This window comes from Hoplias malabaricus, chromosome X2, assembly GCF_029633855.1.
Source record: "Hoplias malabaricus isolate fHopMal1 chromosome X2, fHopMal1.hap1, whole genome shotgun sequence".
In the NCBI taxonomy this organism is placed as follows: Eukaryota; Metazoa; Chordata; class Actinopteri; order Characiformes; family Erythrinidae; genus Hoplias; species Hoplias malabaricus.
This window is the reverse complement of record NC_089819.1, coordinates 27,016,587-27,030,332: the sequence shown is the minus strand read 5'-3', so window position 1 is coordinate 27,030,332 and position 13,746 is coordinate 27,016,587. Positions and strand designations below refer to the sequence as shown.

At 47.4% G+C, this 13,746-nt stretch overlaps 1 protein-coding gene across 3 annotated transcripts in view; it reads left to right on the top strand.

Moving 5' to 3' along the window:
* Positions 1 to 5,900, top strand: part of LOC136676240 (uncharacterized) — a 34,049-nt gene extending 28,149 nt beyond the window's left edge. For all 3 annotated transcript variants that reach the window (XM_066653094.1, XM_066653093.1, XM_066653095.1), the window contains exons 7-8: positions 1,653 to 1,992; positions 3,044 to 5,900. In XM_066653094.1, the coding sequence (XP_066509191.1) occupies positions 1,653 to 1,992; positions 3,044 to 3,324 (621 nt within the window). In that variant the 3' untranslated portion in view covers positions 3,325 to 5,900. The remainder of the gene's footprint in view (positions 1 to 1,652; positions 1,993 to 3,043) is intronic.
* The last annotated feature ends 7,846 nt before the right edge of the window (positions 5,901 to 13,746 follow it).

The following is a 13,746-nucleotide window of genomic DNA, read 5'->3' as shown; positions in this document are numbered from 1 at the left end:
GAGTGGTGTGTTCTCTCTGTGTCTGCATGGGTTTCCTCCAGGTGACTGTCTGTGAGGAGTGTGGTGTGTTCTCCCTGTGTCTGCGTGGATTTCCTCCGGGTGACTGTCTGCGAGGAGTGTGGTGTGTTCTCCCTGTGTCTGCGTGGATTTCCTCCAGGTGACTGTCTGTGAGGAGTGTGGTGTGTTCTCCCTGTGTCTGCGTGGGTTTCCTCCGGGTGACTGTCTGTGAGGAGAGTGGTGTGTTCTCTCTGTGTCTGCGTGGGTTTCCTTCGGGTGACTGTCTGTGAGGAGTGTGGTGTGTTCTCCCTGTGTCTGTGTGGGTTTCCTCCGGGTGACTGTCTGCGAGGAGTGTGGTGTGTTCTCTCTGTGTCTGCGTGGGTTTCCTCCGGGTGACTGTCTGCGAGGAGTGTGGTGTGTTCTCTCTGTGTCTGCGTGGGTTTCCTCCGGGTGACTGTCTGCGAGGAGTGTGGTGTGTTCTCCCTGTGTCTGTGTGGGTTTCCTCCGGGTGACTGTCTGCGAGGAGTGTGGTGTGTTCTCCCTGTGTCTGTGTGGGTTTCCTCCGGGTGACTGTCTGTGAGGAGTGTGGTGTGTTCTCCCTGTGTCTGTGTGGGTTTCCTCCGGGTGAATGTCTGTGAGGAGTGTGTTGTGTTCATCCTTTCCTTTCTGAATATACTGTTGTGATTGTATTGACCTCTTTGACCTCTACATCAAAAAATAAAAGGGAAATTAAAATCATGTTCTTTCTCTGTATTAAAAAGGTATCGTATCGTGGAGCAAAAACTGCAGTATGAATTGTATTGTGAAATCTGTGAGTCGTTGCTCCCCTGTTGGTCAGTAGTTGATTTATGTTCCAATGCACAGACTGTGGTGTAGATTTACTGTCACATGCTGCACCACTTTGTCATGTCACTGGTGTAAGACAGTGTGGGAACAGGGGCAGTAGGAGACAATGAGGGACAGTGGGAGACAATGAGGGGCAGTAGGAGACAATGAGGGGCAGTGGGAGACAATGATGGACAGTGGGAGACAATGAGGGGCAGTGGGAGACAATGAGGGGCAGTGGGAGACAATGAGGGGCAGTAGGAGACAATGAGGGACAGTGGGAGACAATGAGGGACAGTGGGAGACAATGAAAGGCAGTAGGAGACAATGAGAGACAGTGGGAGACAATTAGGGAAAGTGGGAGACAATGAAAGGCAGTAGGAGACAATGAGGGACTGTGGGAGACAATGAGGGATAGTGAGGGGAAATTGAAGGACATTCAGGGACAATAAAGGACAGTTAGAGACAGTGAAGGTTAGTGAAGGATAATGAGGGGAAAATGAAAAACACTGAGAGAAAATGAAGGACAATGAGGGACATTGGGAGGACAGTAAGAGTTTCCCACCCTCCTCCAAAAGTTACAGAGTGCAGTTTCTGCAGTGTTGAGCCTGGGGTAGCAAAGACAGAGGCTCTGTTCTCCCTGTTACAGCTCAGTGGAGCATCATGAGGAATTTGAAGCTGTTATTTTAAGGTAAAATATTACGTAGTGTTACTTTAAACAGAACCAATGGCTGGAGAACTTCAGAAGAGTCTGAACACTGGATGCTTTAAATCCACTAGTCCAGGACTGGACGTAATCAAAGCCTAACCGGAGTCTCTGTGTCCTCCAGGGTCCTCCGAGCTCTGTGGCCGACGCTGCTGATGACGTGAGGGTAAAGGTGTTGTCTGACGGTCAGCTGCAGAAGCGTGGGAATGGTTTTAAGGCGGAATCATCTGAGAGCACGGCCTCGTATCCGTTATCTCACTCAGCTCAGAGACAGCGCCGCCTTAACTCCACCAGCAACCTGCGGAGATCCCGTTTTAATGGGCCCTGCTTCAGCCTGCAGTCATCCACACCACCAGGGGGCGTCAACAACAGCACTGCTGCTGCTCACCAGCTCCCAGATCCCAGCAGCACCCCCTCTGGACAACAGCAGCAACAGCAGAAACCAGGAGAAGCAGCAGTGGGAGGTGAGTGTTACAGGGTCAGTGCTGGTGTTACAGGGTCAGTGCTGGTGTTACAGGGTCAGTGCAGGTGTTTCAGGGTCAGTGCAGGTGTTTCAGGGTCAGTGCCTTTGTTTCAGGGTCAGTGCAGATGTTACAGGGTCAGTGCAGGTGTTACAGGGTCAGTGCAGGTGTTACAGGGTCAGTGCAGGTGTTTCAGGGTCAGTGCTGGCGTTACAGGGTCAGTGCAGGCGTTACAGGGTCAGTGCAGGTGTTTCAGGGTCAGTGCCGGCGTTACAGGGTCAGTGCCGGCGTTACAGGGTCAGTGCAGGTGTTTCAGGGTCAGTGCAGGCGTTTCAGGGTCAGTGCAGGCGTTTCAGGGTCAGTGCCGGTGTTACAGGGTCAGTGCCGGTGTTACAGGGTCAGTGCCGGCGTTACAGGGTCAGTGCAGGCGTTACAGGGTCAGTGCAGGCGTTTCAGGGTCAGTGCAGGCGTTTCAGGGTCAGTGCCGGTGTTACAGGGTCAGTGCCGGTGTTACAGGGTCAGTGCCGGTGTTACAGGGTCAGTGCCGGTGTTACAGGGTCAGTGCAGGCGTTTCAGGGTCAGTGCCGGTGTTATAGGGTCAGTGCCGGGGTTACAGGGTCAGTGCAGGTGTTATAGGGTCAGTGCAGGTGTTATAGGGTCAGTACAGGTGTTTCAGGATCAGTGCAGGTGTTATAGGGTCAGTGCCGGCGTTATAGGGTCAGTGCCGGCGTTATAGGGTCAGTGCCGGCGTTATAGGGTCAGTGCCGGCTTTATAGGGTCAGTGCCGGGGTTATAGGGTCAGTGCCGGGGTTATAGGGTCAGTGCCGGGGTTATAGGGTCAGCGCAGGTGTTATAGGGTCAGTGCCGGTGTTATAGGGTCAGTGCAGGTGTTTCAGGATCAGTGCAGGTGTTACAGGGTCAGTGCCGGCGTTACAGGGTCAGTGCAGGTGTTTCAGGATCAGTGCAGGTGTTATAGGGTCAGTGCCTTTGTTACAGGGTCAGTTCCGGTGTTACAGGGCCAGTAGCAGCTCTAACATGATGTTTGTCTTTGTAGAAAACCGCGTGAGGAGTCTCTCTCATGAGGACACTCACGTGTCCGTGCCTGTGTTCGCCATCTCCGAGGAGGACGACCGCCAGCCACTGGTGCTATCCGAGGACATAGCGCGGCCGCTGACGGCGAATGGGCGGAGCTACGAGGGCCCGAAGAAGCCTCTGAGCCCCACCCACTCGGCCACGACGATGAGGGAGGATTCGGTTTTGAAGAACAACAAAATCCAGCTTCCGTCTCTCAGCCAGGCCAGCGTCCACTGCAGCTTAATGGGGAAGGACATGTGACGGCGAGGGTGACTATAACACTTCATAACAACGTCACTGAAGAAGTAGGTGTTTGTTAATAAAGCGACGTGTTTCAAACGTGACTGAAAGCGCCCGCAGCGTTGTTGGTTTTCTAAATGAAAACTGATGAAGCCCTCCGTCTTAAAGAACTTAGATCCAACATTTCCTCCACTGACTCTTCTCTGTTTCGTTGAACATGTGTTACATAAAGAACCCTTAATGATATTATACCGTTATACTGACACCTACTGGCCTGAAAATGTCAGTGACTCTCTGTACCACAGTTGGTTAAAAAAAAATGTTCACCCCCATGTAGGGGACCCACACTATGGAGCATAAACGTATTCAGTCAGGAACAACAGAGCAGTCTGATTCTTCATCTTGCGAGAGCGGCAATTTACAGAAAACAACAGAAACAAAATAAATAAATAAATAAATAATAGAAAATACTGTGAAAAATGACTGACGGCACTTGTAACTATGATCCACATATGTGCACTGTCTTTATTTCCACTGAGAGTTACATTTTAAGGGGATAATAAATAGAAACTAAATAGAAAATATGTATAAAATGTGCCGTAAACTTTGCACTGGACGCCGTTCCTTTGTTGTTGTTTGTTCCGTGAATAAACAGTGAGTGTAAAGGTGCAGAAGTGTGTTCTCTGTAGACGATGTGTGTTGCTTATTTCACTTTAAATTAAATGCAGTGAATATACACAGATCAGCCAAAACATTACAGCCACCTCGTTTTTCTCCGCTCTCCGTCCGTTCTCTCAGCTCCACTGTCCACACCGGTCGTCCATCTCCTGCTCTGTTATCCCGCTTTCCCCCTATTCTACAACGCTCAGGAGTCTTCCAGAGGGAGGAGTGTCACAGAGAGTGGACACAGGGTTTAAAAACTCCAGCAGCACTGCTGTGTCTGATCCACTCTACACCAGCACAACACACACTAACACACCACCACCACGTCAGTGTCACTGCAGCGCTGAGAATGATCCACCACCACATCACACCTGCTCTGTGGGGGTCCTGAGTGCTGAGGAACAGGGGGAGAGGGGGGTAATGAAGTATGCAGAGCCACAGATGGACTACAGTCTGTAACAGTAGAAGTACAGAGCGATGTGTTTTTAATGTTTTGGCTGATCAGTCTGTACCTGTGTCCACACCTCAGTGAACACCTGCGGTCAAATGACACACTTCAGTGAGGTACTTTTGCACATTTTTGAAAAATTTATGTGAAAAAAGAATCGGTGCAGACCATGGTTCGTGTTTTATTTTGATTCTAAACGATAAACATTGTCACATGTAAGAGTTTCCCTTTAGAAAAATCAACAGAACTGCGTTTCACACAGGTTCTCACTACACTTCTGAGATGTTTAACGTTTGGTGAGTTATTTCTGAATAGTTTTTTGTTGTTAACTGTAGTAATTGGCACATAATTAAAGAATAAATATAAGAGTATGTCTGATTAGATAAAAACACGTAATGAATAGATTAAACACCTCTAATCTTCTTAAACCTTTACATCTTAAATATGAGTTAGATTTAAGGTGGACCCTCGAGTGCAGAGTGGAAGATCCAGGGGCATGTAGTGGTGAGTTTGAAGTTGAGTGCCCCTCCCTCACACTATAAAAGGCTTAGGACCCACTCTGTTCTGGTTCCCGTGGAAACATGGCGTCCTTGTGGAAGAGAACCCGCTCTGTGTGGATTTAAAGGGTGGGTTCTACTCAGAAACACAACCGTCTGTTTTTACCACGGATCCTACGCTAATGAACTCCATTTCTGCTCATAGAGCCCCCTCAGTCTCACAAACTGCACCTTTAATATTTAATAGATATTTAATGTGTAATCGTTTTCTTTAGGAATCAGAGAAACACACAGTGGACAGTTCTGTTGGTGTTGATTTTTCTGGGGGAAAATAAGTGACTCGTGCTCCACAAGAACACACTGAGGCACCTTTTATCACACACTCACTGTTTGTGCATGGGTGAGTGTGTGAAACACTCCAAGTGTGTGTGTGTGTGAGAGACATAGTGAATGACTAAAACTGTCCACAGGTGTGTGTGTGTGTGTGTGTGTGTGTGTATGTGTGTGTGTGTGACATGGTGAATGTCTAAAACTGTCCACAGGGGTGTGTGTGTGTGTGTGTGTGTGTGTGAGTGAAGGATACTCTGTTGAGGGTGTGTTCCTGTGTGCCCAGTGATTACTTTTCGGCTCTGAACCCATTACTGCCCTCCCACAAGATAGATGAATGAATGAATGAATGAATGAATGTGAAAGAAATGCCCTAATTTCAGTTTAATTTAGAAAATCAACGACTTCTGTATTTGGCTGTAAAGTTTACTAATCTTTTCTTTGTAATTTCTGGAAATGATGTGTGGCCCAGGAGAGACACTTGTGGTGGAACTCTGATTTTATGAAATGTGTATCTCTTACTGTTTAAAAAAAAAAAAATGAAAAAAAAAAGTTACACAAGTTCTTTTATGTTCACAAGCAAACCTCTGTTTGCACCCGTCATTTAAAGTTCAGTTATTCTTTGTCTTCAATTTGTAACATGTTTTGATACTTATTTCTGTTCGATAAAACATAACAAGGGCACATCATTAACCTCACTGTCATTTGTTCATGAGTGTGTGGTTTGTGTGTGTATGAATTTAGAAAACGAGATATTTTGAAACCTTTCACACCTTTCCATATTATTACATTTGAGCACACTTTCTGATCCCACTGTCCTCGGGTTAATAACAAGCCACAAAAAATATACAGGTTTGCCCTTTTCCCCAAAAACATTCCAGTATCTTAGTTCGTTGGTGTTAGCATCGAAGCTAAAGAGCTAAAAAAGAAGCTAATCCGAGTTAGCATGGTGCTAACATGACTAAATCATCAAACATCCCTAATCTTTAGTAGTAATAAAAGTACTTTCTAATTAACAGGTTTTATTGTTTCTGACGTGTCACACACCATTAAACACAGTCTGACGGTATGTTAGCATGAAGCTAAAAAGATTAGCTGTAGCCACATTAATTCCCACTGACGTCCCAATTCAGCACCTCACACCCAGCCTTAAATCCCCAATGTTCTCCAAACACTTCAGACCATAGGTGTTCCTCAGCGTTCTTAACTCACACTTTCATTTGAGTTCATATTCATTCACAGTCTGCAAAATACGCAGCTGGTTTTAGCACCAAATATGTTTACTTTAGTGTTGTGTCCATGGTCTGCAGCTGTCCTAGTGTAGGGTAGTCGCCATATTGGGGACCTTCTTATTACTCAAACACAAAACACAAATAAAAACTGTGATATTTAAATTGTTAAACTGATTCTGTCTGTCCTCGTTTAAACATTAAAATTAAAGAAATATAAGTATTGATCCCTGACCGATTTATCCACGTCACGTTTATAAACACGGCTCTGTTTATGTGTCGGTCAGGAGAAGATATCGGGCCGCGTCCCAAACTAGTGCCATACTCTCTACATAGTGCACATCACATAAAACTCCCTACATACTCCCTACATAGGGAACATCACATAAAACTCCCTACATAGTGCACATCACAGAAAATACATCTAATAACACAGACCTTAATTAGACACTAATTCAACAGGAAAACATGACACTTACAGCTCATTAATAATCATTTTCGACCGGGGGAAGAGAAAGTAATTCCCACCAACCGTGCATCATTTAGATAAGATCTCAGTAGTTTAGTTATTTTCCACTGTGTTCCTGTTAATGGTACACCATACCCTCAAATGACTGAAGTAAAAGAAACGTATCGATATTTTGATTTGAGAATCCATTTTAGAGCATAAAGTTCTGGCATGAGAGGTATCGATATTTCGGTATTGATCCGGACATCTCTGATTGATCACTCCAACTTTCAGACGAGGAGAACTACTTTATTAAACATTAATCCAAACCAGAGGAATTCTTTAGGCGACAGTCGCGATAAAACATTATCCTCCAGGAGTCTGTTCACTCTCAGAGCGCAGGGACAGCGGGGTCTGATTATTTACCTGTAAACAGGGGGAAAAGACTGAGACTTGTGTCTGTCATCTCTTACACACTACAACAACACAGCACTGAAATAAGATGACGACTGAAGCCTATGTGTGATCTGTGTGTGAATAACTCACTCAGATTCAGACAGAAGAGCAGAGACGGATTAGAGTCTGAGGCTAATAAGTTTACATTTTCACCATTGAATCTAAAGGTAATATGGCTAACAGGGGATAACTATTTTCTCCTCATTATGCTCCACTGTAAACAGAGTTGTGTTCCCTAAAGGTTCATTACATTCTCTTCTCCAGAAGGAGAGGGGGATCTCTGTAATCTTTCATTATACAACTGTGGAGAATAAAAGAACACAAAAGTCCTGGAGATGAAACGGGGCGAATGACATCAACACAACTTTAACATCCACAGTTAATATAGAATAAGGTCCAGTTACAGCTAAAAAGTGTGTTAGAAAAAAAAATGCACAAGCAACATGGATAACTTCAGCCCTAAAAAGATTGTCAAGAAAAGGCCATTCAAAAATTTGGGGGAGATTCACAAGGAGTCGGTGCTTCAAGAGACACCACACACAGACGTGTCCAGGGCACAGGCCACAGCTGTCGCATTCCTTGTGTCGAGCCGCTCCTGACCCAGTTGAGTCAAGAAAAAAAGGACTGGGCTGTTGCTCAGCGTCCAAATTCTTGTTTTCACATGAAAGTAAATTTTGTATTTCATTTGTAAATCAAGGCCCAGAGTCTGGAGGAAGAGTGGAGAGAGACACAGTCCAAGCTGCTGGAGTCTAGTGTGAAGATTCCACAGTCAGTGATGGTGTGGGGAGCTGTGTCGTCGGCTGGTGTTGGTCCACTGTGTTATACCACATCCAAAGTCAGCGCAGTCATCTACCAGAACTTCACACACTCCAAGTTTTATGGAGATGTGGATTTCACTTTCCAGCAGGACTAGTCACCTGTCCACACACCCAAAAGCACCACTACCTGGTTTAATGACCACAGTATCACTGCGCGTGATTGGCCAGTGAACTCCCCACCTCAGCCCCATAGATAATCTACAGGATATTGTCAAGAGGAAGATGACCAGACCCAACAATGCAACCTGGGCTTCTATAACACCTTCGCAGTGCCACAGACTGATCGCCTCCACACCACGCCGCACTGATGCAGTAATTAATGCAAAAGGAGCCCAACCAAGTATTGAGTGCAAATACTGTACATATTTTTCCGTAGGTCAACATTTCTGTAATAAAAATCATTCTGTGGCTCTGTGAAGGACTGGCGCCCCCTCCAGGGTGTGTTCCTGCCCTGCACCCAGTGATTCCGGGCAGAAAGAGAGAAAAGTATGAGTGATGGACAGAAGAGAGAGGGGGTTGCTGCCACAGACATCCTCAGCTGTAAATAAACACACTCTGATGGTGCTGGAGTACGGAGCTATTTTAGGGACAAAAAATCCCTGAAACTGAACGTTCTAATATTGAGATGAGGTGAACGCCATCATCAGAAAAATGCTGCTGGGAAACTAAAGTGTGGCTGTGGAACTAGAGTCTGACAGAGTTTATCCCTCTTTTACTGAGATTAGTGTCGAATGTCGTCGCTATAAAGGACTTTGACGTTATACGCAGTACTCAGTGTAAAACATTGACAGTGATATTTCTCATCGTCAACAGTGAGGAAGGTCAGTCATTAGGCCACTCCCCTCTCCGCTGATGCCCCGCCTCCCACACAAGAATAAGCCTTAAACTAAAAATATAAAATATCTCTGACTTCAAACATCAAAAATATAGGAAAATAAAATAATTGTATATTATTTGATAAAAAACTTAATCCAGAATTGGATCAAAATTTTACTTAAACTGAAAAATAAAATCACCCTATGCTTCTTTTCATTTTGAATAAATTGTAGTTCAATGTCAAGATATAAACTTTAACTTTCAGGGTTTATTTTGTGTGTGTGTGTGTGTGTGTAGAGTTACTCAGTCTTCAAGACAGAGCTCCCTCTGCTTTGGGAGACACACACTCTGCTGCTAGAAACTCCATATGAGAAGGTGTAAATCAGTCAGGTCGCACAAACCGGGTAACCACAGAGTCGAGGGGGGGGGGGGGGAATTGGATTGGAGCCTGATCTCTGCCTCAGTGGAATGCAGCAGTGTGGACAACTAACTACACAAACAGTGTTTGTCCAAATAATTTAGCATCAGTGCAGTGTCAGCAAAACAATAATCACAGCAATTAAACACAAAGTGGAATTCCACCCATTTTCCAAATTTTCTTTGAGTAAGGACAGGTGAATGGATTCTCTGGAGCGATGGGGTTCCTCTGGTGTGTGGAACAGTGGAACTGTGTTCTCTGGAGCGATGGGGTTCCTCTGGTGTGTGGAACAGTGGAACTGTGTTCTCTGGAGTGATGAGGTTCCTCTGGTGTGTGGAACAGTGGAACTGTGTTCTCTGGAGTGATGGGGTTTCTCTGGTGTGTGGAACAGTGGAACTGTGTTCTCTGGAGTGATGGGGTTCCTCTGGTGTGTGGAACAGTGGAACTGTGTTCTCTGGAGTGATGGGGTTCCTCTGGTGTGTGGAACAGTGTTCTCTGGAGTGATGGGGTTCCTCTGATGTGTGGAACAGTGGAACTGTGTTCTCTGGAGCGATGGGGTTCCTCTGATGTGTGGAACTGTGGAACTGTGTTCTCTGGAGCGATGGGGTTCTGCTGGTGTGTGGAACAGTGGAACTGTGTTCTCTGGAGCGATGGGGTTCCTCTGGTGTGTGGAACAGTGGAACTGTGTTCTCTGGAGTGATGGGGTTTCTCTGGTGTGTGGAACAGTGGAACTGTGTTCTCTGGAGTGATGGGGTTCCTCTGGTGTGTGGAACAGTGGAACTGTGTTCTCTGGAGTGATGGGGTTCCTCTGGTGTGTGGAACAGTGTTCTCTGGAGTGATGGGGTTCCTCTGATGTGTGGAACAGTGGAACTGTGTTCTCTGGAGCGATGGGGTTCCTCTGATGTGTGGAACTGTGGAACTGTGTTCTCTGGAGCGATGGGGTTCTGCTGGTGTGTGGAACAGTGGAACTGTGTTCTCTGGAGCGATGGGGTTCCTCTGGTGTGTGGAACAGTGGAACTGTGTTCTCTGGAGTGATGAGGTTCCTCTGGTGTGTGGAACATTGGAACTGTGTTCTCTGGAGTGATGGGGTTTCTCTGGTGTGTGGAACAGTGGAACTGTGTTCTCTGGAGTGATGGAGTTCCTCTTGTGTGTGGAACAGTGGAACTGTGTTCTCTGGAGTGATGGGGTTCCACTGGTGTGTGGAACAGTGGAACTGTGTTCTCTGGAGTGATGAGGTTCCTCTGGTGTGTGGAACTGTGTTCTCTGGAGTGATGGGGTTCCTCTGGTGTGTGGAACTGTGTTCTCTGGAGTGATGGGGTTCCTCTGGTGTGTGGAACTGTGTTCTCTGGAGTGATGGGGTTCCTCTGGTGTGTGGAACTGTGTTCTCTGGAGTGATGGGGTTCCTCTGGTGTGTGGAACAGTGGAACTGTGTTCTCTGGAGTGATGGGGTTCCTCTGGTGTGTGGAACAGTGGAATTGTGTTCTCTGGAGTGATGGAGTTCCTCTGGTGTGTGGATCAGTGAAACTGTGTTCTCTGGAGTGATGGGGTTTCTCTGGTGTGTGGAACAGTGTTCTCTGGAGTGATGGGGTTCCTCTGATGTGTGGAAAAGTGGAACTGTGTTCTCTGGAGTGATGGGGTTCCTCTGGTGTGTGGAACATTGGAACTGTGTTCTCTGGAGTGATGGGGTTCCTCTGGTGTGTGGAACATTGGAACTGTGTTCTCTGGAGTGATGGGGTTCCTCTGGTGTGTGGAACAGTGGAACTGTGTTCTCTGGAGCGATGGGGTTCCTCTGGTGTGTGGAACAGTGGAACTGTGTTCTCTGGAGTGATGAGGTTCCTCTGGTGTGTGGAACAGTGGAACTGTGTTCTCTGGAGTGATGGGGTTTCTCTGGTGTGTGGAACAGTGGAACTGTGTTCTCTGGAGTGAAGGGGTTCCTCTGGTGTGTGGAACAGTGGAACTGTGTTCTCTGGAGTGATGGGGTTCCTCTGGTGTGTGGAACAGTGTTCTCTGGAGTGATGGGGTTCCTCTGATGTGTGGAACAGTGGAACTGTGTTCTCTGGAGCGATGGGGTTCCTCTGATGTGTGAAACAGTGGAACTGTGTTCTCTGGAGTGATGGGGTTCCTCTGATGTGTGAAACAGTGGAACTGTGTTCTCTGGAGCGATGGGGTTCCACTGGTGTGTGGAACAGTGGAACTGTGTTCTCTGGAGTGATGGAGTTCCTCTTGTGTGTGGAACAGTGGAACTGTGTTCTGTGGAGTGATGGGGTTCCTCTGGTGTGTGGAACAGTGGAACTGTCTTCTCTGGAGTGATGAGGTTCCTCTGGTGTGTGGAACAGTGGAACTGTGTTCTCTGGAGTGATGAGGTTCCTCTGGTGTGTGGAACAGTGGAACTGTGTTCTCTGGAGTGATGAGGTTCCTCTGGTGTGTGGAACAGTGGAACTGTGTTCTCTGGAGTGATGAGGTTCCTCTGGTGTGTGGAACTGTGTTCGCTGGAGTGATGGGGTTCCTCTGGTGTGTGGAACTGTGTTCTCTGGAGTGATGGGGTTCCTCTGGTGTGTGGAACTGTGTTCTCTGGAGCGATGGGGTTCTGCTGGTGTGTGGAACAGTGGAACTGTGTTCTCTGGAGCGATGGGGTTCCTCTGGTGTGTGGAACAGTGGAACTGTGTTCTCTGGAGTGATGAGGTTCCTCTGGTGTGTGGAACAGTGGAACTGTGTTCTCTGGAGTGATGGGGTTTCTCTGGTGTGTGGAACAGTGGAACTGTGTTCTCTGGAGTGATGGGGTTCCTCTGGTGTGTGGAACAGTGGAACTGTGTTCTCTGGAGTGATGGGGTTTCTCTGGTGTGTGGAACAGTGGAACTGTGTTCTCTGGAGTGATGGGGTTCCTCTGGTGTGTGGAACAGTGGAACTGTGTTCTCTGGAGTGATGGGGTTCCTCTGGTGTGTGGAACAGTGTTCTCTGGAGTGATGGGGTTCCTCTGATGTGTGGAACAGTGGAACTGTGTTCTCTGGAGCGATGGGGTTCCTCTGATGTGTGAAACAGTGGAACTGTGTTCTCTGGAGTGATGGGGTTCCTCTGGTGTGTGGAACAGTGGAACTGTGTTCTCTGGAGTGATGGGGTTCCTCTGGTGTGTGGAACAGTGGAATTGTGTTCTCTGGAGTGATGGAGTTCCTCTGGTGTGTGGATCAGTGAAACTGTGTTCTCTGGAGTGATGGGGTTTCTCTGGTGTGTGGAACAGTGTTCTCTGGAGTGATGGGGTTCCTCTGATGTGTGGAACAGTGGAACTGTGTTCTCTGGAGTGATGGGGTTCCTCTGGTGTGTGGAACATTGGAACTGTGTTCTCTGGAGTGATGGGGTTCCTCTGGTGTGTGGAACATTGGAACTGTGTTCTCTGGAGTGATGGGGTTCCTCTGGTGTGTGGAACAGTGGAACTGTGTTCTCTGGAGCGATGGGGTTCCTCTGGTGTGTGGAACAGTGGAACTGTGTTCTCTGGAGCGATGGGGTTCCTCTGGTGTGTGGAACAGTGGAACTGTGTTCTCTGGAGTGATGAGGTTCCTCTGGTGTGTGGAACAGTGGAACTGTGTTCTCTGGAGTGATGGGGTTTCTCTGGTGTGTGGAACAGTGGAACTGTGTTCTCTGGAGTGAAGGGGTTCCTCTGGTGTGTGGAACAGTGGAACTGTGTTCTCTGGAGTGATGGGGTTCCTCTGGTGTGTGGAACAGTGTTCTCTGGAGTGATGGGGTTCCTCTGATGTGTGGAACAGTGGAACTGTGTTCTCTGGAGCGATGGGGTTCCTCTGATGTGTGAAACAGTGGAACTGTGTTCTCTGGAGTGATGGGGTTCCTCTGATGTGTGGAACTGTGTTCTCTGGAGCGATGGGGTTCCACTGGTGTGTGGAACAGTGGAACTGTGTTCTCTGGAGTGATGGAGTTCCTCTTGTGTGTGGAACAGTGGAACTGTGTTCTGTGGAGTGATGGGGTTCCTCTGGTGTGTGGAACAGTGGAACTGTCTTCTCTGGAGTGATGAGGTTCCTCTGGTGTGTGGAACAGTGGAACTGTGTTCTCTGGAGTGATGAGGTTCCTCTGGTGTGTGGAACAGTGGAACTGTGTTCTCTGGAGTGATGAGGTTCCTCTGGTGTGTGGAACTGTGTTCGCTGGAGTGATGGGGTTCCTCTGGTGTGTGGAACTGTGTTCTCTGGAGTGATGGGGTTCCTCTGGTGTGTGGAACTGTGTTCTCTGGAGTGATGGGGTTCCTCTGGTGTGTGGAACTGTGGAACTGTGTTCTCTGGAGTGATGGGGTTCCTCTGGTGTGTGGAACTGTGTTCTCTG